This window comes from Cyanistes caeruleus, chromosome 3 (assembly GCF_971803275.1).
Source record: "Cyanistes caeruleus chromosome 3, bCyaCae1.hap1.1, whole genome shotgun sequence".
Classification (NCBI taxonomy): domain Eukaryota; kingdom Metazoa; phylum Chordata; class Aves; order Passeriformes; family Paridae; genus Cyanistes; species Cyanistes caeruleus.
The window spans coordinates 100501117-100527797 of NC_141703.1; the positions used below are offsets into that span (position 1 = coordinate 100501117).

General features: G+C 34.3%; 1 protein-coding gene across 1 annotated transcript in view; it reads left to right on the forward strand.

Moving 5' to 3' along the window:
• The window catches only part of NCAM2 (neural cell adhesion molecule 2), a 281301-nt gene that overhangs the window by 169704 nt on the left and 84916 nt on the right, over positions 1-26681 (forward strand). Inside the window, exons 8-9 of the mRNA XM_086883383.1 lie at positions 4769-4914; positions 22094-22244. Coding sequence (XP_086739509.1) covers positions 4769-4914; positions 22094-22244 — 297 coding nt within the window. The remainder of the gene's footprint in view (positions 1-4768; positions 4915-22093; positions 22245-26681) is intronic.

Genomic DNA, 26681 nt, shown 5'->3' on the forward strand with positions numbered 1-26681 from the left:
CCTGACAAATGACTTCATGAAAATCAAATGAGGGGATATCTCAAAAAGTATTACAAAAGACACTTTGTACTTAATACAAAAAATATAATATAAATAATACAAATAATAATACAAAAAATATAATAAAAATAGTTTAAATACATACTATTTTTTTTCTTGATGCCTTTTTAATTATAATCTGAATATTGGAAAAGTTTTTTCAATGTGTTCAATGCAATTTTTATTGAGAAACTATATGCTATTATTAATATATTTTTTGTCTTCAGCCAGATAGGAAGAAATATTATGGAACTCTCCTCTCCTATCTTATCTCTCTTGAGTTTATTCCAAATGCTAAAAATAAAAATTTTATGTTAATTTAGTCCTTCAAAATCCATTCATCTTGGAACCAAAAAGACTGTATTGTGCCTCTGAGATTGGGGTGAGGCATTGTTTAAATTTTTCCCTTATTTTCAGTTTCCCTTTTTACAGTTCCTGAAGCATACCTTAATAAATTTTTTTGGGGCATAGTAAGCAGATTTATATGTGTTTTAATATGCCTTTTGTGGTTCATTTTGTTTGTCATGAGATGTTATTCTATACATATGTGGAAACTTTCCATTTAAGTTCACTGATACCTCTAGAAGGAGACTCCCATGGATCTGTCTATGCAGCTATGTGTACCTGCTCCTCCCAGATATTATAAAGGTCACCAACTGCAGCTTCACAAAGCACAACTCACAGATGGAATGTTAAAAGTTCACATGTTTTCTGCATTCCTTTTTTTTCCTTATTACTTCTTCACCTTTTTGGAATACTTCTACTTTTTAAAATAAAAAATATTCAATCTGTAAAGACAGTGATGGCAGTTTTCCAAGAAGGCAAGTCTTACACCCCTCTGAGTGTGAAGTAGTAATAGTATTTTGACATATTTCAATAATACCATCCAAAAAGAGAGTCAGTTCATGGTGCGCTAAGTCAGGTTAGCGTTTCATTTTGGTATATGTGTGAATCCTTACCATATAAAGAATCAAATTTCTGAAATCTCCTTCTTAGATATTTCCATGTTGGGCTCTAGCATGTTTCTTAAGTTCAAATTGTACCAGGAGTTTCCATGAGGACGGGGTTGCAGTTTTGCCACCTGATTCAAATGTGTCTGTGCAGGAGGACAGCAGGAAGGTATGATTCCTCCTGGGATACATTAATCAAGAGATTAATCAGGCAGCCATACAGACACACATTAGGCCTCTCACCAGTAGAACCAGGCTTGTATCAATATCAAGCTATTAAAAATAATTCTTTTGATGAAACATAAGCAGGATTATCTCAAGCTTATATGTGTTGCTTCCCACATCTGATGAAACTCCTTGTTAAGGTATGAGTAAAACTCTGAATTCATTGTGTACCTTTTCCAAGAAACTGGTTGTACTCAGACTGCTATCTGTGTTCATCATAAGCTTTATGGGGAGGCTGTATGTATACAGCAATGAGACAAATCCAAAACAGTCCAAGGAAGGAATCTGAGAGAAACTTGTTTACTGAGGAAATAGTAGAAAACTTAAAACCAGCCTTCTTGGCTCAGAAAACAAACATAAATAAATGTTGCTTCTTTATTTGGCATCACTCTGTTTATATTTAACAGTGCATGTCTAGTAATAATAGCTCCTTACCTTAAATAATTTTAATGAAGTTTAGCTCCTTTCTATAGTCAAGCATTCTTTCATTTGAGCCAGGTCATTTAGCTTACAATTGTTTCAACTATATCACAACATCTATATTTCAATATTTTTGACTGAAGAAAGCAGCAAAACCCTGAAGGTTTTCTAAATTTGCATTCTGAGGCTCTCTATTTTTTTGCTTCATATTTTTGTAGAATACAAAAAAGCAAATATCAATTTAGTTTGAGAATGACCTTATCAATTTAGAAAGAACAGTTAAAAAATTGGGGGTGGGAGGGTGGGGGAAATGACTGTTTTAGTATTTCTGTCAATACTAGTCTTGGCATTTTCAAATAGTTTTATTTACATGTACACAAATGTATTTTAATATTTTTCAATGTCCAAAATGTCATTGAAAAGTATTCAAACAATGTAAAAATTTCTAGTCAATAGTAAGTTATGAGTTGTGACCTACAAAAATGAATTAATTAAATAATATTCCCCATATGAGCTCTTTTCTTCCAAGTAATAACTGTCAGCTAGATGTATTTGATGATTAATCAGTGCTTATTCCTTTAAATGTCAGATACTCTTGTCTAAAATGTCAAGCTAAAACTTTTTGTCTTGTAGTGATCCATTTGAAGAAGGTCTTAAAGGAATTCGGAATAAGTCTAAGGTTAAGAATTATTTTTGTGTTTTGGAACATGCATCATCTTGAGCAAATTGCATTGTTTGTCATGTTGTCCAGATGGGAAACTCATTTTGATGGAAATAATTGTAAATTTTGAGAATTTTTGGCATGAAATACTATGTATGATCCCTCTGACAAAAAAAAAAAAAAAAAAAAAAAAGCTTTATGTCTGCTCTAGCTCTTTCCTTTTTCCCAGGGATGATGATAAATCAAAGGAATGAAAAGATAGAACAGATTATTTTGTAGCCAGGTGATATGGCAATAGAAATAGAGTGCTTGAGTGCCAAGGTGAAATATTTCATAGGCATTTGAATGATCCTGAAAGTAAGAGTAATAACTGAAGTTTTTTTGAAGTTTAACATAATTATCTTTTATCTCTAATTCTGGTTGGGATTTTTAGATCCTTCCACTGATATCCCTTTTTGTATCACACAAGAATTTTGTATTTTCTTGGTCAAAGTGATATGTTGATATAATGATTTGCTTGCTACCTTCTACCACATCCAATAAATCTGGATCCAGTTGACTTTTCAAGAATTCCTGATCATTCAGGCTATTTTCTTTCTTTACATGATCTCAATCACCATAGATTATATATTAATGAAGCAGGATATTAGTTCAGTGCTCCCTTAGGTAAAATGCTGCTTGTTTCTCATCTCTATGCAGTAAACACACAATAGTTTACTCATAATAGTCGAGGGTGAACAGACAGTAGAGAAGCAACAGAATGAATATGGAGGAAAGGAATGAGAAGTGAGACTGAGAATTGTGTGGAGGGAGTGGATAAAAGGTAGGTTATATGCCTACAGATAGCAAGTTTGAACCTGTTTTTACTGTTCTTCTTCGTGATGCTGAATGTAGCATCTGTGAGACAACACTTATAAATGAGTCATAAATGAAGCATGAGACTGGACATAAGGAAAAGAAACCTCACCAGCACAGCCAGGCAGTGCAAGAGGCTGCTGAAAGGTTGTCTAGTCTCTGTTCTTGACATTTTTCAAGATAGTGCTCGACAAATCCCTGAGCAATCTGACCTGAACAGGGTCTGTTGATGCTGTGTTCATGAGGGGGTTGGTCAAGAAGCCCTCCTGGTGTCCATTCCAGCCTTAAAGATTATCTTTCCCATTTTGGTGCATGAACATAAGCCAATATTGCTCTTCTGCATGGCACACGCTTCAGTAACCCCATTAGGAAACAGATTACATTTCTTTGTTTTGTTTCATAAGGAGTGCACTATAGTAGTGCTTCCTCAAAAGCCAAGCTCAGAAAAGCTGTTTAGAAAATACATTTTTTTCAACAAATGTACTTAAAGTTGATGTAGTCAATCTTAAGAGCTGCCCAATTTTGATTCACTCATGTAAATTTCATTCACTGCTTTTGGGTGCAAACATATTGAATCATATTCTTATTTAAGGATTACATGTTGGGTTTTCCAGGGGGATGAGTGTCTTTTTCAATGACTAACAGGAATGGGTTCAGAGAAACTTAATAATCATTATATATGAGGTAATATATAGGACCAAAAAAATTTTAATGAAGATACTTGAATGTCATGGAAGAGAGTAATATTCTATGCACAGTACTAATACAGAGTTCTTGTGTGATATTGTACAGATAAATCCTCAATGTAGAAGTATTCACATGCAAACAGAAATTATATTGTATGTATAAATAACCTGATAAGGTATAGTGTAGATTGAAAGACGTAGCACTATGTAATTGAGGCTATAAAGTTGAATGATTTGAAGAATGCAAACAATACCTGGATTTTTTTAAATGTATCTTACCACCAGTTTACTTGGTAAGTAAGGATGAGTACCTTTGTATCACAGGACTCTTCAGTTCTCCATAGTGTTAATACCTGTGAAATGTGTTTATTGCTGGGGGATTTTGTTAAAGTCTCTAATTTATGTAGGCCAGTGAAACATTGCTAAAGATCAAAATCAAAGAATGGTAATAATTCATATTTTTTTTCCTGAATATGTGTTTGAAGACAAACGTGTTATTATAAAATCAAAGAATGCCTGAAATAGGAAAACACCTCTGGAGACCATCTAGTCCACAGTCAGATGGAGTAGACATCTCGAGACAAGTCTGTCTGAGTTTTGGTTATCTCCAGGGAGGGAGACTCCACAGGCTCCTGGGTAGCTAGTTCCTAAGGGGAAAAAAAGCACACAAACACAGCCACCAAGCCAGATCAGCTTGGACCCATACTACTGTACCCAAGAAAGGGAGAAGGATGTCCAGCTCGGGGCATACAGGAATGGTTGCTGTGCAACTTGAGGTCCAAAAAGTTAATTGCTTTTATAGATAGTAACATTAAAATTTAGTTAACCCAAAAAAAAAAAAATTAAAAAAAATTTAAAAAGTGGTTTTAAAGATAGATTTTGATATGACATTCTTTGTGCAGGATCAGTAATGCAATTTGTATTTTTAACAGTGCAGCCTCAAATAATACAACTCAAAAATGAAACCACATTTGAGAATGGGAAAGCAACGCTCATCTGTGAAGCAGAAGGAGAACCTGTCCCAGAGATTACTTGGAAAAGGGCCATTGATGGAATGACTTTCTCTGAAGGTCACAAGGTAAATCTACCTCTAATGTATAAAATATCTATATATGTATTGTCTGACTAATCTTCTTATTCTTGTAAGCAGAAAAATAATTTAGAGGCAGATTAATTCTAGATTCCTCTGGAAGTAGAAGGAATTTCTATTTTCTAAGGCAGCAAGAGAGACACGGAGATTCTAAATTTTTAATTAAAAAAAAAGAACAAAGAGCAATTAGATGCTGAGAGGCAATTCATCTCTTAAATTTAAGCAATTCATAGCTTAAATTGTCATACACAATCCCTACCAATGGTTTCAATTTCATCTTGATCATTATGGCTACACATAGCCCTTCTTCAGAATATTTGGAATCTTTCCAGTAATCCTTAAAATACAGTGGAGCTTAAAGATATTTTAAATTTTAAAAATCTGAATACTTTGTAGTTCTTTATTTCCAATTGCTCCTTTTTTGTTCCTATTTTTTCCTTTCACAGAGGAAAAACTGAGACTATTTTCCCATTTTGTCTCCCCATTTTAATATTTTATTACAAAAGTAAGTTGAGTAGAGAAACATTGCAGTATGAAAATGGAGAAAGTCAGTGTGGGAAAAAGAGCTGTAATTAGGTGGAATGGTGAAATGAAAAGGGAATGGTGCAATGCATTTCCTAACCATGCTTATAGCAAGCTGTGTTTCTACAGAGTTCTTCTTGTTCTCTTTTTTAATAATTATTTAAGTATCTGAGCAAGTATTTTCTTCTTAATTTCCTGACAAAGACAACAGAGTTTCTCTTCAGAGGTTCAAGTAAGAGATACCATTCTTCTGGATAACTAATTCATACTTTTTACTCTAGATAATTATGTAGCAAAATACCTCCTTCTTGCATATTCATAGCTGTTGCTTAAAAACACACACACAGGTGAAAACCTTGATAGCAATCATGCCACAAAGGGAATTAGATACGTAGTAATTTGCTTAGTTTATAGGGAATTGCTGTATATTAAGGAATTGATGTACTTTCATTTAAGTTCTAAAGGAGAAGGTCTGGTCTAGTCTAGTCTCTGGCTTGACCTTTCCTGGAACTGAAGCAGTTTATGTGAAGCTCTGTCTATCATTTTCCTTTTCAGTGATTTCCACTTTGGAGCAATATAGCAGTATTTATATACTATTTTTTCTAATTGTTTTGCATTAAGACAAAGCAGTTTCTCTCTTCCTTAAATATATCAAATTAAAGGTCATCTTTCTGACTTGCAGAGACTATGCTTTGTTCAAAGGTTACAAATGTTAGCCACTCATTTATGTTTGAAGTGTTCCCAAAATAACTTTCTATAAAGGATATTGAAAATGAGAGAAAATAGCAGAAAGAAGCTCAAAAATGTTGGTGCTGTTGAAACCTGAAATTTATCTACTGCTTGTATAAGACAGTCTAATATTCTTAATTCCAGCTGCAGGTGGTTAAACTGACATGTTGCTGGAGTATTCTCTGAACTGTGGTTCAACTCAGTAATAGTGACAACCCAACCAAATGAAAATCTACATTCATTTCCTACTGGTGTGCTGACAGACTCTCTGTGGAAGATAAAAAGAATGAGAATAAATACAGTTATGTGGTTTCCTTTGTTCTTGCCAAAGAAAGACCTCTGTGTATTACTCATGGGAGTTTTTGCTGAATCTTGAATGGAATGTTCTGAAATACTGAATATGTCCTTGACCTATAAAATATGCTGCTACATTTGCCCCGTGACCTTCCTGCTCTGGGTTGCCAAAAGCTTGGCTTGTGCTTTCCTACCAAATTGGGTGAATAGGGAACAAAACTGGATTAAGTTATTGAATAGTGGTTAAATAATAAAGCAGTGTTTTGCACACAGAAAGAGAAAGAAAAGGTGAATTGAAGAAATCGAGGGGAAGCAATATAGAAGAGTCTTGAACTGAAAATATTACTTATATGTAGCAAATTTTAAAATAATGTGCAAGTAATTTATGCAACAACATAAATTAAGCATAAACATAAAAGTGATTGTCTTTATTAAAGGGATTAATAGTTTGAATTTCTGGGCCAGTTTTTACATCATCTGCATTTTATTCATCATTTCTGTTGAATTAAGAGTATTGTTAGGTGATGAGCTTTTCTACAGAAGATGGAAAAACTGCTCACGCAATAATATTGACATAATAATTATTAAAAGAACACATAAAGTGCTGTTCTTATTTTTTAATTTTACTTTTATTAATCTTAGTATGTAATGTTAATTTCCTCAATCATATCGTTCTTATTTGCTAAAATGTAAATGTACCTCATATGGATAAGGAAGACTGCTGAATGTGAGATCATTCTGAGCATGCATGGATTCAAAATGTTTTCTGTCTAATGATAGATCTTATAACTGGGACATAGATCTTCCTGAGTTTTGAATTTATTGTGTCCAAAAGCATGGAAAATATGCACCAAAGTCATAGATCAAAGAAGTAACCCAGCTGTGTTTAAGGAGGATAATATTAATGAGTATGAGCTCTATAATTATCTCTTTGGAAAACACAGCTTTGATAAAGGATTTTCAGTACCTCAGAAGTGTGTATTTGAAAGTTGAAGCCAAGTGAGTTCAAACCAGAAGCAAAGAAGCCTTTCCTCTCTCCTTTTATCATTTAGCTCTTAGAACAATCTACCACACAGTGTGTGGTCTCTCTTTCATTAAGAATATGAAATAAAGGGGTCTTTGTCTTTCCTCTGACTTCTCTTGAAAGTTAAATGAAAAGTTTTCCAGGAGGTCACATTAGATGAGCTCTGTAGTCCTTCTATGGTTGAAGAGCCCATAAATATATGGGGGTTGGGTGAGGTTGAATAAATGAATGGCAATGTGTGCTGGAAGGTGTTTGTCTCACCATTAAAGGTGTAAAAATGGAAATGGAGGCTTAGTCCAAGGCCACAGCTTCATCTGCTGTTTCAGTGTCAAGCTAAAGCTCTCTGATTGGTGCACATACTCTGCCTCTATCCTTCCATTCCCCGACTCCCCAGCACCACCTGTCCTTGCACTGATGTGCCAACCTGGCTGTGCCCCTTTCAGCTGGGATTTGAAATGGCACATTCCCGCAGACCACTGTGCATCCAGCAGGCCTGGCCCTTTTCCCAGTAAAAAGAGGAGGCAGGAGAAGGGTTGCTTTTTTTTTAGAACAGAAGGAAAGATAGTGATTTGATTTGATTTGGCATAATCAGTTATGAAATAGATTTTGGACGTGCACATACATCTCTACACACGTCCCTGAAGGACAGCTCATCTCGATCACTGAAGCAAAATTGTCACCGATTCCTGTGTATACTGCAGAAGTGTGAGGGCCCCAGTTTCATAGTATCTCACTCTAGCAGAAATAAGAATGCTGATCAATGTTATTTTTAATTACCAATTCAAGCCCTGTTTTGGAATAAAAAGCACAATAACAGATGGGGCTTGATATGAGATAGTGGCTCCTCTGTATGCAGCATGTGTCCAAAGAGGTACATGCTGTATACCCTGAGGAATTTATGATCTAAACACATAAAATGAATGGAAGTATATATAGAGAGAAGTCCCAGCTGCAACTTGTATGTTGGATTTAAGATAGGATTTTATACTTACTGGACTTTATTTTTTACTGTACTCTATTACATACAGACTCAGTGATTGTCTCTTAAATACCTTATACTATTCTCCTTGTACCCTCAAAGAGAGCCAAACCCATTATTTTTAATTTTATAATGAACACTGCAGAAACAGTTTGAATTCTGCTTTCTTCTGTTGCAATAATAACCTGGTTCTCCCCAGGAAATTTCCTGTGACATTTTTTCTAAATATTGCAGAATTCAGACTAATATTTAAGTTATTTTCCAAGTCTGAATTTACTTTGTATTGACATGCAAATGATAAATATTTGGAGCTTTTAGAGTTTTTCGTAGTTTTCATGATCAGGCAATAGGCAAAGGTAGTCTTTTGCTTTGAAAGGTCGTTTATTTTCTCCCAAGCTGTTGTGGTTTTAAAGCAGTAGCTAAAAAATCACTAGAAAACTTACTTATTTCTTGCTGTGAGATATGGATTAGAACAAGAGCAAAACAGGCTTAAAACTTAAAAGGAACAAAGAAAGTTTATTAACAAAACTACCAGAATAAGAAACCAGAATAAAACTTCCAGAAATCCTTTTTCCCCACTACCCAACCATTTTCTCGTTCACATGACAACATAGAGATAAAAAATACCTTGGTGGTTAAAACGGTCCCAACTCTGTTACAGTCTCTTCATCAGTCTTTGTAGAGAAAAATAAGTTCTCTTCTGCTAATCTATGGAGTTTTTCACAAGAAAACCATTTTCCTATGGTTTTCTATTTCCCTGATGCCAGGCGCCCAGAAAACTCTGCCATCAGTTCTCTCCTCCCATTTCACATCACTCTGAGGTGTGTTATGGGTCATGAGTCTAGGGGTGTCATTTTCAGGATGAGTTATTCAAAGGCAAAAGTTCTCTTCATCTGTTTTTGTGAGCATCTCTGGAAACAGAAGTTTTCTCTTTGCCTCTTAAGGGCCACAAATTTTCAACAACTATCACTTCTCCATTTCTGCTCCAGCATCACATTAGATCTCAACTACTTCACCATTTGCTTAAATCCACACTTTGAAATACTCTATTCCCCCCAAAATACTCTGTCATGAATTAAAGGAGTTTTTCAGAACATTTCTGTCTGTCTCTATATTTTAGCAAAAGAATATTTTGGTTTATTAAAGCATCTCCTTTTTTCTCTCCCCATCTGAAGCTTAATTCTTTTCTTCACTGTCTTTGATAGTTTATGTTGTCTCTTTACCTGTTGATCACTCTCTCTTCTTCTATCTCTCTGGAAAAAAAGGATTAATCTGCAAGTCTCATCTGGGTAATGAAAGAGCTAAAATCTTGCCCAGGCATCGTGGATGGTCCTGTGATCTCTGCCAGAGCAGCGGCTGGAGCTGTCTGTGATGGAAGATTCTTCATGGCTGCTCTGGAGAGTGTTACCACTGTCTCAGCCTGCTGCAGGTCAATGGCTTTCCCTCTCCTTACTCAGCAACCTCTGGTGAACAGCAAAACCTGCAGCCCAGCCAGGGACCAGCCTGGCCTGGCCAGAGCCCGGGGCAAGCCCCGCAGGCCCCATCTCCCGGCTGGGAGCCGCTGGGCCCAGCCCAGCCCCTGCCCGGGCCGCATGGCCTGGACAGGGAACGGGAGGCAGCTAAAGCTCTGTTACCTTTCACAGCCAGAAAACAGAGACAAAGAAATTCCCAGGTTTAGGTCTTAAGGTGGTGTTCACAGGTTGATCTCACTTTTCAATGGTCAAAACTACTGTCAGTTCTCAGAAATGGCCAGTTATTGGCCAGGAGAAAACTCCCATCAGCCTCCAGCAGTTTTAACTTCCTTAGGTGTTTCTCCTTGTTTTCTAAAATGCCAGTCTATCACACAAGCCTAATAACTTCACTTCAGCTATGAGAAATGGTAATAAAAATAATCTGATTTTTTTTACTCCCTGTTTATGTTGGTTTTCTCTGCACAAAAAGATGCAGTCTTACAGTGTCAGTGAAATGTGTTGTCTTTCTCTTTGAAATGTGAGCCCTGTTAAATATTTACTCATCAAGGATCAGGTCTTTATTTGAAATGAATCACAGAAAACAGAGATAGTCTAGGGTATTTTAATTGATTCCAGGAAATATATTTATTTTTCTAAGCTATCCAAATCCTTCCCTTTGTGAATAATTCACCTTTGAATAGCTGAGAAATATACAAGGCCAATCTCTTTGCTGTATTGGAAAAAATTGTTATAACCTGTTTCACCTACATATTGTTTGAAAACCTCCTACTTAAAATATCATAGAATGTTTTTGGTGTTGCAATATTGGCACAGGCCTGTAAACCAGAAAAATTTATGTAGCCGGCCATAATTGCATTTGATTATGCAATTGAAACACTCTGCAAACAATTCAATCAGACATAAAAGTTCTCTCCTATTTTAAGCCCCAAATGTGTTTTTGTGGGCTTCATATTTTAAGGATATCAAGAATAAGAGCAAGAATATTGTGACTGGAAGAAGGTAAATAAATGAACTTAACCAACAAGATCACTTACATGTTAGGTAATTAGTGCTGCTGAGAATATAGAGGTTTATACCTTGTGACATAAGCAAATAAAGGGCCATACACGAACACTGACTAATAGAATTTCAGGAGCCATCTGATGCACGGAAATCTGAATACATTTTGGTGTTCCTTCATCTGTTTCTAATTTTGGGAGGTGACAGTGTTTGAGCAAGAAGATTGATTTTGCAGGAGTAGGATTGTATTCAGTTAGAAATAAAGAGCAGCTTTCCTGGGTGACCTGAGGAAGTAGGAAAATTGTGAACCAGTGTGGATATTTCCAAGTTCTTACGTAGCTCAATCAGTTGTCTGAGCTCCACACACTCCTTTAGGTAACAGTATCTGCAATGATGCATAAATTAAGCCAAAAATTAAGCTAGTAATTATTTTAAAATATTGTTGTATTGACAATTGAGTACTAAATATTAGCCACACAACCAGGGGTCCTCAGATTTGTTCCTCTTTTCAGGTAGAAGGTAAATTATCTGTTACTCAGAGTAGACGCAAATGCCTGTACATACACAGAGACAGATGTATTTGTGTTGTGTGGATGGCTGTCTGTACTAGAATTACACTAGGTCAGAACTCTCTCATATCTGTACATTTTTCCTTTCAAATTTTAAGATCACTTTCTACTGGGAAAGTAAACACAGTAAGTAAGCAGAGACAAAGTCCTTGAATATTTAAAGGAAACCAAAGGGCAAGAAAATGTGAAATTTATTAACTCTTCTGTATTGAAAGCTTAAAAAACCTAGGGAAATACATTAATTTAAGAACATGACTAATTTAAGCAGTTCTTTAATGGACTAACTTAAGTCCAAATGTGTTATCTGTTCTGTAAATGGATACTCTTTTTCCCACCTAATTTATATTTAAAGCTTTAAAACCATTTCCCATTTAATCCATTTGCTTATGCAATACCTATGTACCAAGTAGGTATTTTTGAGGTACTTTCCGTAGGTTGCAGTGCTGCATTTACTGGCTGAAATAAAGCCCTAAAGGCTTGGAATTGGCATTGATTTCCCATCCAATACTATTTTTTGGCATTTAGTTATGATACTAGGTCTGTTACACTAATGAAGAGTTCAATTCTCAGGGAACTTTTCCTGGACTAACATTTTCTGCAATACCAGTGCAGCTTGGATTGGAATATTCATTCATCTACAACACAAACTGTTGTTTCATGAGCTTCAGCCTAAGTATAGCTTGTGTTATTTACTAATGGTTTAAGAACTTCCAAATAGCTGTAGCTTGTCTGGTGAAATGGAGAATCTGCACCTGATGATTCACTAGGTAATACATCCACACTTTAGAGCCTGGAGTCAGCTGGAGTCATTATTCCCTGATGTACTATAGGACCTTCTCAAGACTCTTAAGAAATGTTGCATTTTCTATATTCTGCCTACATTGGGAGTGAGCACAATCAGTGGCACAAACAGAAGTTCAACGCTGGCAAAAATGTGTTTTATGCTATTGAAATGTCTGCAGTTTTCCTGACCTGAAAGTCAGTTTGAGTATATATAAGCAAAATTTAAATCCTCAGAATTTTGGCTAAGCCAGGATGAAAGCAAAGGCCTGTATTCAATTTTCAATCCCTTGTTTGTTTTTTTAATCTAAGCTCTGTGAAATAATTATTGATAATTTATTAATGTCTTTAGTTTGCTTATAAAAAACCCCATATTTTCCTGCCACATTCTCCCTGTGCAATCACTCCATTTGTTCACTCAAACTATTTTTTCTACTAACACCAGTTCTCAGATTTCAAACACAGTAAAATTATGATACTTTAACAGGACAATGATTATGTACCAGTGAATGTCTTGCTAGTTAGGAGGCTGTGAAACTTTGTCTGAAGTGTAATGCAAAAGTCTCATTTCTGTACATTGGGAAAAGTAAAGACTCTTTGCACCACTCCTTACTGACAGCTTATAAAATTCAGCAAACAATATTTCTTAGGACTAAATAAATGGGAAATAGGTCTGAGTTTTGATTCATGGTCAAAAGAACTCCCATTTATGCATGGGCTCAGCCTGTGTTATTAAAATTGCTAAGTGTTGCATAAATAATGTTATTAGCAATAAAATGATTTTTTGCCTTTCAATGAATTCCTGCTTCTGAAATGAAATTGTAACATTTATGACAAAATTCAATTAATTAATAGCATGTGGAGATCTTTACTGCAAGGAGATCATCTAACATGCTTTAATATGTCCTATAGGTAGCCTATACATAACATTAAAATCCTCAAGGTTATATAACTTGGTTGAAGGGCTGTTTTTTACTTACTTTATTTACTCCTCCTTTTCTTCCTCACCCAGAAAATGATTACTTTCCTCCAGGTCCCAGTCTTCCCTTCCAATTTACCTTCATACCAGAAAATTCTAGAGTTGTGACTAATATTTCAGATGTCATTAATTTATCCACATAGTCTCTTCAGCTAGTGTATTGTTACAGATCTATTTCTTCAATGATGTACTAATACATAACTTCGGATAATTTAATAATATATTCAGTTTTCTAATGGGTACAGCAGTCAGGAATCCTGCAAACTGACTGAAAGTAGGAAATAGACTGACTTAAAGGTTTTGTTTCTCAACGAGACTTTCCCCAGGAGAATGACATATGAGTGCTCGTGCTGCCATGTTGCAATTTCCGCTTCCCAACTTATTTCAAACTCTAGTAGCACATTTTTCCAGAATAGCAAACATCCAGTTTAGCTGCTATAACCAGCATAAGCTTTTATTTATATCCCTGTTTTTCAATATAGACATGTAAATAGAGAAACTGATAATCATATCAAGACATCAATTAAATAAAATTACTTGAAAACCTATGCTCTTTCAGTTATGTCCAGGTTACCTCACTTTCTCCATTTTGCTTCCTACTGAAGTAATTTCCTTTTGTTTCTTCAGCTGAAAAAAGCCCTCTAGAATTATCAGGGTTTGTGAGCAAAGACTTGGTGATGTGAGGTTAGGATCTGTCCTGCTGACAATTCCCTTCACCTTGTGATTCAATCTGTGCCTCTTTCAGGCCTTCCATGTCTTTCCTTCCCCTAAGGGAGCCTTGTTGCTTACAGATGATCCTGGAGATCTCTGTCTCAGCACAGTTTCCAGACTTCCTATCTGCTGTATAGCCATAATAATTTAGTAAAATATAGATCAAATTTACAGTGAACTGGGAGGAATCTCAAGCTACATACAGCTACTGAACAACCCAGAAGCTCAGTTTGTGATTTGTCTTTTTTTTTTTTCTCGTTTCTTTCTTTTTTCTGCATACCCTCACTACATCAGGTATCCCTGGAATTAAAGCTAGACTGTGTCAAGGTTTGAATATGAATTCTGTGAAAATGAAACTAATGTATATAACATGACTTAAGCTCTGTTTGAAATTCTTGCAGCAGTAGTAATTTTAAAGGTTATCATATATTACAGCAGAGTTTCAGGGGCAGGAGGGGTATATAGCCTGTATATATCTAAGAATTGGTTATTGGTCCAAGTAATATCAGTTTAAACACAATAAACCAAGCAGTTATTCCTAGTTCAGTTATAATGACTTGAACATTTTAATTCAAATTATCTAAGTAATAAAGGGGGAGGGGGAAATAACATTTTAGTTAAAATTGTTATACAAAAGTTTCCTAGTTTTTCTTTCCTGGTTTTGATTACCCAGACACCAGAGGCAGGCTGACAATGCTTGTTTTTCTTTAAAGAAATAAAAAAAAGTAGAAAAGGTTTGACAATTCATCACCATGCCTTGGCTCAGCTTCAAGTTATTTTTGTCCATTCTGTAACACAGTAAGTTGACATGATTTGTCTTCATGTATGCCCAGACAAAGGTTTCTTTGGTTTCTGTCCTTTTTAAATTTTCTCTTGCTGGTCACTAAAATTATGCAAGAACCACCTCCAGTGGTTTGATTGTCTAAATTGAAATGCTATTTTATAGTAAAATCATTATTTTTGGTGGCTGTTTTATGTGGGGTCCATTTTGAATAAGAACATTGTACTTAAAGGTCTTCTTCCTGAGAATTTTGCTGGCCTGAGTCCATTTGAGTCACCTATTTTAATGGCATCATAGCAGTGTTGGAGTAGATTCAGATCAGAAAAATTCTTGGGAATAAAGCCATTAAATACAGTATTTATGTGTCAAACAGGATTTCTAATTACAAAGTGCATATGCAATGATTAGAGTTGTATGATTTCTTCTTTGCTTATAAACATTCATTTGTAGTTACTATTGTTATTTATCATGGCAGACACTAATGCTTGCTCTACTCCACAAGTTTATTTGATGTGATGCTAATATTTTTACCATTAAAAATCATCAACCATTTCTTTCTTGTGATTTGCATCATTAAGATTTGTGATTTACATCTAGGATTTGCATCTTTAGCAGAAGTACTCTTGAATGGATGCTCATCATTTTTTCTGTCTTAAATATTGTTCTAGCATATTCATTGTTGAGTAAAAACCAATGGAGGAAAGAAGTTCAATTTTCCATTTCATGTCTTAGTAAGTGTTTGGTGTCAGGATTTCATGTGTCATCTCTTTGCATAATGACTTGTTTGAAAGAAATACCAGCATGAATCAATGAAATATCAATTCATAATTTCAAAAAGTTGTACAAAGCATTCAAGAACACTTTTTTTTTTTTTCCTGAGGCTGTACATGCTGCTAACAACATGCATAGAACCTGCTGCCATTTCTGATCTGAGTTCTATAAAAATAACTGGTGTGTCTGCAGCTGAACAGAAAATCAAATCAACAGTATTTTTTTCTTCAACATTAGGGTTTCTTGTGACTTCCCTGGTGCTACACTATAGATTTGCAAACAATAGGTGCTTCAATAATTTCTTCTTTGTGGAAAAAAAAAATTACTAGAAATTCAGGAATTTGCAGCATGCTGACATGTATAATTAACAAGCTGAAGTTTTAAAATATCGCAAGGTCTCCTATAAAAATCACTGAAGTCCAAGACACTGCTGTAGCATTATTCTGATTCACTGGACATTAAGGCATATGCACATAGCAATACTCTGGAATTTTCTGCTGTCTCCAACAGGTGCATGGATAGAATACATTTACCTGAAGAGAATGGGAAATATTGTGAATATACCATCCATAATCCAGAAGGGAGCTTCCATCAGCTTCTACACGATGATGGCTGTTGTGACTAACAGCCCTTTCTCTCATCATCAAAGGTAGATTTTCAGACTAGGAATTGCTGGTGACATATATTTAATAGACTTCTGGAATTTTATCATCATTTAGTATCAGAATGTCAAGTTGCAGAAGTTCTTATCTTTCATGCTGCTTCAAGAAACATTTTCATGGGCAATTGAGATCTGCTTAAATCTCACATATAAGAAGCATCAGCCTGAAGTATATGACCTCAAGTTACCTCTCATGTGGATGTGAACACAACCTGAAATCAGCAAACTTCCTAAAAATTGGTATTTGTGAAATTCCAGAGATGATTCTGTTAATCAGTATTTGTTTTCTACTTGAAAATTCAGTGATGTGTACTGGAAACAGGACCAAGACAACATAATGAGTTGGCAAATTTTAACAATTTGATCCAAAGAAGGAAAAACTATGATTTTTTTCAATCCTCCCCCCTGCAATTTGAAGATCTTTGATTGTGTGAACCTGAAACAGATCCTTTGCAGGACATTTAAAATATCTGCAGCTTTTACTCAAGTTACAAGTTCTTACAGTGACTGCTCTTTATATTTCTCCATGTTTTGCAAAAGAAAAACACAGTCTCAGTTTTAAGCCACTACCTATTCATCTTTTCTGTGGTTAATATATGCAGTGCACATCCAAAATAATACTAAAGTATACAAGGTGTCAGAAGATAAATTTGGTAAATTTGACAGGCAAAACTGACCTGTTAGATTTTAAATGTGGACAGTGATGAGACTTTGCTCATTAATAAGCTTTAAATATTAGAAGATAAACAAAGATATTTCAAGTTGTCTAGATTTTAAATGAAGGGATTGTTTTGCTTGCAGTCTTGCACTTGGACTTCAGGGTTTGAAGGAGTACTTTGACAACCAAATGATAAACTCTAGGAGGGAAGTCAGCTGCTCTAACCATCCAAGCAATATTACTAAAATCCAGCTACAAATGAGTCACCAGTTTCTACAACTGTTCTTACCTTCCATTCTTGTTTTCAGCCAACTCAAAATGCAAGTTTTGGCAGCCCTTCAACTTCATCTCATTTGGTTCTACTTTTCCTCAGTGCGAATTGGAGAAATGGCTGATAAATCAAACTCATCCACTAACCACATCATCCACCTCTGCCCAAGTGCAGCTTTCTACAGTTGGTAAATGAACAACAATTTCTGAGCATTCTAATCATCGAACTCCTCCTGAAAAATTACACTGATTTTACTAAAACGGCAGTGGAATTTTGCAGATTGAAAACTCTGAATTTATTCTGTTCCAGAATCTATCCTTGTCTTCATGTAGATGTTATTGTCTCATCACATCTCCATCCTCTCTGAGAGTGGAATCCTTGAAATTCAGTTATCATTGTTCTGATACTGCCTTGGGAGCTCTGTTTCTTGGCTTTGAAGCTGTGCACAGACCAGTCAGGTCAGGAAATATTGGGAATATTCACATGTGGAACTACAAATTATGCAAGACATTCAGGAAGCAAGAGCCTAATGGAAGAAATCAAGGAGTAGAATAACATGTGTGGTATGAAAATAATTTTATCAAAACCAAAAATATATATTTACTTTCACAGAACCTGTAGCACAAAACTCAAATTATGCAATACCTCTCCTTTTTTAATTAGCATAGAAGTCATTTGTGTTTGACTATATATTAGAAGTAAGAATATTGCAAGTGCAGAAAATTTTCACCTTTTTTTTTTTCCTAAAAGGTACTTTTTATGTGGTGTCATTTTGGATAGTTTTACTTTCAGACCTGTATAGAATACTTTTTTAAACACCAACAGAGAACTAGGTTATCAGTATTCAAAATAAAAGGACATTCCTGTTTCCTAATTAGGGAATGTGCTTTTTGTGTGACTAAAATCACAAAACGTGTTTACCTAAGTAAAACATTTTTTAAGGTCCCTGCTGAAGATTTTTTCACTTGTATTTTAGTTTTTTGCTGGTGAGGAAGTTATGTGGGGAAAAAAAATCCCACCACCAAAGCCTCTAAACCCTGACTTTTATTTATGATTTCTATGAAATTCTCCAATGAACATTAACCATGAAAAATATTTATTTCTTAAGATTTTATTATGATTTCTAAAGTGCTGCAAAAGCTTTTGAAGACTTCACCATTTTTCCAATGTCTAAGAGTGTAAGGGTCTGTTAACAGAATTGGTCTTTCCAAAGAATATGTAAATCTGTATGGGACTGCCTTAACCTCAAGTCTTTGAGACGTCAGTGATTGTTCATTCTCCATAGTGGAAGGAGATACTGAGTAATTCAGTGAATGAGCACAAATCATGAGTGTTGGGCCACAGAGACTATTCTGATTGTCTAGGTTTTTGTTCTGTCCCTTTTAAGCTCTTTATTATTCTTAAGCAATAAAACACAATACAGATTCTATATCTCTCATGCTATAACATTTGAAAGAAAAAATAAAAATGTCCCAATTTAGTAGGTACCTATTATTATTTCGGGCAGGATTGAGAGTTACCGACTTTGTTAATTTATAGAGATTATGTCTATATTTCAGTTTTGGCCCATTGGCTGCTCCAAAGCTTTCTTCCTGGTGGGGATTTCTCCTAAGAATTACTGGGCAGGTGTAGTGTTCCCCTGCCTGTGTTTCTTTCTCTTCATGTTTTGGTATGTTATGGTGCCAGACATAGTACTGATGTGTGTTCTACATAATCAGCGCAGGAGAGAAATTAATCCCAGAAAGGCATTACCAATGGTTAGAAAGTTCTGCTTTGTCAGTTTATCCTGTTTTTAATAATGTCTTTTGCAAGAACAGAAAAATGTAAATAGTGTGACTTCAGTATTTGCTCCAGGTAACGTTGCATATTCAATTTTTGTCCCAGTTTCTTCATTGCCCTGTGCCATACTCAACTGCACTGTAATTGTGCTTTTTTTGTGTCATCACAACATGTTCTTGAATCATTTACCCAGATTTCTCTTTTCTAATTTGTACCATAAAGACACATAATACAGCCACACCAGTGTTTTTGAAGTCCTTGTGAAATTTTACCATACTAACTGGTGTTTTGATTTGCATGTGGTATTCTCCCACATATTCTGGGAATCACTTTACAGATGGAGACGACTGCATCAAAACATTTCCTTTCATTTATTTGTTTATTTAATTAGTTGTTTCTTTGTTAATGGAATTTCCTTGGTTCTATACACTCTTGTTTTCTTTCATGTGTTTCTTCAGGAATGCCAGCCTATCAGTATATTTTTAATCAGATATTGAACCATGTTTGTAAAAGAAATAAATGATGGATTTGTACACCCATCCATCTGCAGAATAGACCCAGGGAACAAAACATTTTAAACTGTTTGTTAACAAGCCACAGTATAATGTACATTATAAGAAAAATAGCAGAACACATTTTAGAAATTTTGATTTAGTAAGCAATTTTAACACAAGAACTTAAAAAAACCCAGAATATCTTTAATAAATGTATATTTTTATGTTAATTCTAGTGACATTTTCTTGCCTACATTTGTTTTATTTGTTTTATGGACTTGGAACCTAGTAAATCCCTCTTACAATTTTTTTACCATATATTTGATTATAATAAAAAATGATATGTGAAGATTTCCTGCCATTCAGAGTATTTATTAGCTTGGGTTTTGTCCTACCTATAAATCCAAGATATATTACATCATCTACATTTGAATAAGAGAATGTGAGAACATAGGAAAATTATACTGAGTACTATCTACATTTTTTCCATTATTTTAGAAAATAATTAGATAAACTAAAATGAGATTGCAAAATTACTCTAAAATCTATTTAATTTAAGTATCTTTGTGCTTATTTTCATTATTATTTTCTTTTATAACATCTATTAATACTCATATGTGCTTAGGGATATATAGAATTACTTATAGTGAAATATGTATTAATGAATTAAAGTATTTGGGATTATTGATAGTTATGAATGAATCACGAATGAGGTATTTACTATTGTATTTATGATTCATTGTCAGAGGTTGTAACTTCTTAAGGAAATATTTATCATCAAGGTAAAATCAGAAATTAAATTTCTGAAGTATATATACATTTTAGGTAGGAATAATTTAGTTTGATTATTATTAAATATTACATGGTTAATATTTAAATAAAGAAGAAAATATTCATAAATGGTATTAACTATGTCATAGAAAGTACTTGCTTTACATATGGATAAACATATATTTATATAATGCTATATAAATAAGCATTTATATATAAGATTTATATATATATAAATCTGACTTTGTATTAAAATTAGAAAACAACTTAATAGGCTTTTTAAGAAATTGCATTTTGATTAGCCCAGGAATTACTTTCAAAAGCCATGATGTTCATGGCTTATGTTACATGTTTAGCAACATCATAATTTTTATCTTCCCTTTTGAGCATATTGTGGGAATAGACTTTTAAGTATTAAAATTGATAGCTAAGTGGTCTAAGTTGCTAATTTTTACCAATCCAAAGAGGCTCATGGGTTAGAATTCAAGAACTTTAATTTACAAACTTTTGCTGAGTCGTTTTCACAGGAAACAGAATTCCATCTACTTTGAGTCTTACATAGGATCAGAATACTTTTCTTTCTATAGAAATCATGATAAACAGCATGCTTCATTTGACTTCTTTACATCAAATATTTTAAGATCTAAATCGTGGCATATTTCCTTTATTAAGTCAGGGAACAATTGTACTGTTTTAAAAGCTCAGATGTTTAAACATCAGCTGCTGCTTGGTGAGTATTGAGTGTCATATGCAGTAAACTTGAGTATATGCATTATGTAATTGAACATAAAAATCTTCTTCAAGCTTAATGTCATGGAGTCATATAGGCACTGGGTTTTTGTTCCTTTTCCAACTTAATATAACGAAGGTAGGTTAACATCAGTATTTTTAATCATGTTTGGCATTTTTTTCCCTTAAACAAAAAAAATGAGATGACAAAGTACAACAAATTTCCCAGAGGTTGCCCAGAGAAGCTGTGGCTGTCCCATCCCTGGAAATGTTTAAGGCCTATTTGGATGAGACTCTGAGCAACCTGGTCTAGTGCAAGGTGCCCCTGGCCAGGCAGTAAGGTTGGCATGAGATGAGTTTTAATGTCCTTTTCAATCCCCAAAGTATTGTGTGATTCTGTAAATAAAGAACAGAAGAAAATATTTTCTTTTTCCTCAGTCATAATACTTCATGGATTTTGAAGAATCAAGAAGAGGACTTTATTTTATTTAGTTTTACCTAACAGTTGTATACTCTTTCATTTCAAATAATTTTGCAGGGAGGGGTAGGGATGTGGAAGGAGAGTCATTATGGATAAGGATTTTTATAAAATTTATGTTCTAGAAAATTGAAAGGCAGCATTCATTTTTCTCCCTTGCTTCTTCCATGGAACGAAAAGGAACTGAAATCCAGAAATTCTAGTTGCATTTATGGTTCAAGATTTTTTAACAGTTGTGAGACTCTGGGATTTGTTCATTGTCTGAGGCATTACTTCTATTCAGTTTCACAGTTGCAGTGATAAGGACCAGAGATACTGCTGTGTGTAATTTATTGTATATAGTGTTGTATCTATGCATTTTTCTTAACAGCATCATAGCACAGTGAGACCATAATGAAGTTTTGAGTAGCAGTTCAGTATTGCTGTCATAATTTGATACATTTTGTGGCTTCCCTTGGCAATGTTCCTTTAAGCATGTACTTATTCCTTTGATTATACTGCCTAGAAAGAGAACATGTTTTTCTATATTTTCTTTATTTATGGAAATTTTCATTTTTGGAAAACTTAGAAGTTGCGTAGGTGTCAGTAATAACTTCACCATAGATGAAGAGATGCTTTCAGTCATTCTTATCAGTAGTGTTTAATATATAAATTCTACACTGATATACATATATAAATATGTAAAACCTTTTCTTTTCCTGAATCAATGTAAACAGAGCCCAGATGGCCGTATAGAAGTCAAAGGGCAGCATGGAAAATCGTCACTGCATATTAAAGATGTGAAGTTGTCAGATTCAGGGAGATATGACTGTGAAGCGGCAAGTAGAATTGGTGGGCACCAAAAGAGCATGTACCTTGATATTGAATGTAAGTTCTAATATTTTGTTTTCTCTTTTAAATTTGTTTTAAAATAAATAAAAAAAAAACAACAAGTACATTCTTAATGGAAGGTCATTTTTTTCATGGTACTTCATGATTAAACTTGCATAAATGAAGAAAGCATGTCCTGTAGTTCATTACTCTGTGGAAGAATACTGTCTTTTCTGAAGTTAGCAAGACCCTTGTTGGTGTATTGGTGACTTAAGCAGGACAGGATTTCTTCTGAAGTCATATTCCAGTGTCATTATCCATTAACTTAAGGCTAAGCTTAATAATGTCAAATCTCTGGGCTGGCTGAGACTGCTGGGAATGAAAAGTATCCAGCGGGATAAAGTAAGGACTGATTTAAGCACCAGCTAAGTCTTGAGCTTAACCTTCTAAGATTCAACAAAGATTCTTTTTTGTTTCTGAGTCCTCTGATTTACTAATCCCTAAAAGGTCTCCAGCCACTATTATAACCCCTCCTGAAGTTATGTTGTAACAGTCTCTTTTAGAGATTGCCTTTATTCCAAGCTCTTGTTTTTTATCCAGGAGAAAAGGAGATTATTTTTGCTTAGAAGAGGCTGATGCTTGAGAAGACAATCAGAGGATATAAATCTGAAATATAAAATAATTCATCGGGTAATTGCTTCTTCAAAATATTTTTCAAATTCACAAGCAAAGGTCTTCAAAAAATGAAAACAAGAAAAAAAGCCCTTCCTTTTTTTTCATTGTTGCTCCATTTCTAATCTAGAAATTTCTAGATACAATTATTTGACATCTCCAATGGAGTTTGCATGAGCCTGTTTGAACTGAGTCTTTGAACAGAAAAATTCTTTCCAGTGGGAAGATAAAAGCTGGAATAGGATTCTGTGGCACAGAAATAAAAGAAATGATTGCAAACCACAGAGTGATTTCCTGAGGAGTTCTGAAAGTGCTTTTACTATACAGTTGTGTGTTCTTTTTTTGGCAGGGAGGCATTGCATTGTGGCATAGAGTATAAATCTAAAAGAAAAATGAGGAATGATCAAAAGAATTTTTAGGTGTTAGGAGTAGAGATATTTGCCAAGCCAGAAGATCTGAGAAATAGATCCTAATTTGCTATATTTGTTTACTTTAATGCATGCAATTATAACTTTATATATATATATATGTATATATAAAGGAAAAAAATACATCAAAGCAAATTAAGTGAAGTTTCTTTAAAATCCTGCCAACACTGCACATAATGATATGAAATAAATACATGGTTTGATTATGGTTGTGTTACCACTGTGCTTTAACATTAAATATTAATATATTTTGTATTCAGAAGAGAGAGTGCGCCACATATTATGAAACATGGACAATTGAAATTTAAGAATTTATTAGCAATACAGAATTCATACTAGAGGGCATAATAAAACCTCTGCATTGATACAATACATTATTATAACCTAAGATACCTTCCAGGGTGAAAGTTTTAGAAGAGGTGGAAAGAATTTAAAAGTAGCAGAATCCTTTTTTGGTATGGAAGAATTAATTTTGAATATATGTGGGAACAATGAAATATAGTATATGAGAAAATGGAATAACTTAAAGACTGAATTTATTCCTTGGTAGACACTATTTTTGATACAGCATAAAATTTTCTGTAGATCTAAGATCCTCTGAGGAAACAGTTTATAAAGAACATAGAAATATTATTCTATCATCGGAGAAAACACTCATTTTAATGAATATTTTTAATGTATAACAGAAGATTTTTATTGTATTTCTATAACTGGAGTTTTAAATACTTAGCTGATAGTGAGCTTTAACCCAAATGTGGGGTTTTTTCCAGCACAGGTGTTGTTGGACTAACAGAAATACAGCTTCCCTCAAGTCCTTTAAATCAAGTAGTTCTGTGATGCACAGCAAGTATTTCTGGGGTGATACAATATAGGTCTGTCTCATATTCTGATTAACGAGTTAGAAAAATGTTTTGCTTTCCTTTGCAAATAACTTTGCACTGGTATATGAGCTTCAAATATAACTTACTTATAAAACACTTATTTAATGGTAAAGAAAACACTTGTTTAATGGTAAAGGATTCTCCTGTTCTTTAAAATAATGTCCCCAGGAGTGCCTTTTTCCAGCCTCATCTCCTATCAGTCTGGCCTATGCCATAAACTTCTGTAACAGAACAGCCCCTTCAAAGAATCTTTCAGCACCTCCTTGCCCCCATTTCCATTCAATGCTGGGTTGTCCTGAGCTCTTACAGTCCTTTCTCCAACATCTTCCTGTATGAAGCAGTGTCATGATTATCTGTCATTCCACTTATGGGACTTGATAAGATGCAAGCTAAGGAATTTCAGCAAAAGATTCAGGTTCAAAAACTGAATACCTAATTTATAATTTTGTAGCAAACTAGTAAAAATTGGGGGATTCCATGAAGTCAGTATTAAATAGATTTGATTCAATTTGATTTAATGTTTTCCAAGTGGCATTTTATCAGCATACTAATTGCAGCTACAAACAGTGCTATCAGAGCTTTTACATTTTTTTTCCCCCAGATTTTCATTTAAAGAATTGCATTAAACCCTTTAAAATATTTGAATTTTTCTCTTCCATCAGTTTGGTTTTGCTCTCTTCCAAACAAGTTTTGAGAAGAAATTATTCAGGTATGGCTCACTCTTGCAGTTAAGCCATTTTAACAGAAATTTTAATTTTCTTTAATAGTATTCTCATATATTCCCCCGATAACAATTTTAAAATTAAAATATAAATAGATAAGAAGGATTTCATTCTTGATATTGTTCTCTAGTTTCTAGATGAAAGTAAACAATGCATCCATGCATTTCTCTAAGTTAGTAACAAAACCATGACATTTTTTCTTTATGTTTTATTATGTTTGACAGTTTGTGTAGTGAGGAGAGGAAACTGCTTCCATCACATCCTTAAATGCCACCTCAGTCAAACAGGCCTAATGAAGGCACAGAGTGCTCTAGTGTCACTGTCTCATCCTTTTACTTACTGACCCCTGTCAGAGATTTAAACTGACAGTAGAATTGCACAGAATTTCTGTGCTTTATCCTTGTTCTCTGCTGGGGTTGCTCCTGGTGAATAGAGCAGTTCTCCAGGACAGGAAGAGATTATCAGGTCTGATAACAGCTGGACACAGTTAACCCTGACTTTTATCTGAAGGAAATGCTGGGCAGACATGAATTGCAGGGAACTAGGGGATATTTTTAAGGACTTCTTCCTGCAAAGTCATCTTTGTGTTTAGTTATGTTTAATTTTCCTTATATAAAGTATGAAAGGTACATCAAAATTATATCAAAATAAAATGCCATTTTCAAATATTATTTATTAATGGATTTCATTAACTGCAAAATTTCCATTTTAATGTGAAGCCTAGTGTGTATTTGATGAGAGTAATAATACATAATTATTTGAAAAGTTCCTACGTGGTGGAATATATGATATGTATTGGGTATTAAGATGTATCTATAGTTATTATCTACATATTTATCATGGAGAAGTAACTATTTTTTTAAATTAAAAGCATTAGAGAAATACATAAAAAAGTTAAAGCAGGTCGTATGCTAAGATGAGGTTTTCGAGATAGCCTGAGGAATTTAAATATATAAACCCTAGTGAACTATACCTTGATTTTACATAGAATATCAGGTGTCTCTCAAAGTTAGTTTTCCTATACAAACCTTAATATTTCTATGTGGTATTTTTTTGTCTTTAAAAGCATAATACAGACCTGAGTAAAAGAAAAATTGTGATGAGAGAACACATTAGGTCTTGGGTTTCACAAATTTTTCACTGCATAATTAGCAATGAAGAAAAATCTTAATTTTTACATGTTCAGTGTGCTGGATCATCTTTCACCACAGTGAAAGTGTGTCTTAGTTAGGGTTCCCCAACATCATTACTAAGCTTTAAACAAGCCAGTAATGCACAACGTTTATGATCTTTGAAAGACTCTTTATGTGCCCTTACAGTTTTCCCTCTGTTGTGTTCAAAATGTCATTAACCTGTCAGAAGCTTTCACAGCCATCACTTAATTTTCTCCTCCCAGGTGCACTCATTATGTAAGATGCTACTGTTTCTGACTGCTCTGTATCACCAGATGCAAATTTCTTTGGACAATACTCCTTTTACCAGAGAAAAGGCACTGAGCTATGTCCTTTGGAAAACTCTGTTTTCCCATACACTATCCAGGAAGCATCCTGACTAAGAGACCTTTTTAGCTGGAATTACCAGTTTTCACATCACTATTTTATTTAAACCTCTCAATTTCAATACTGATATTGCAGCAGTTAGATATGCTGGATGGTCCAAAAATGCCTGTTTTCTCACAGTATTCAAAGAGTAATGTTTTGAGATAGAATTATCTATGACAAATATATTACAGTGAGTAATGTGGTATATTTTTTTATGAGATCAGCCATGTGAATAGTTGATAAAAATGAT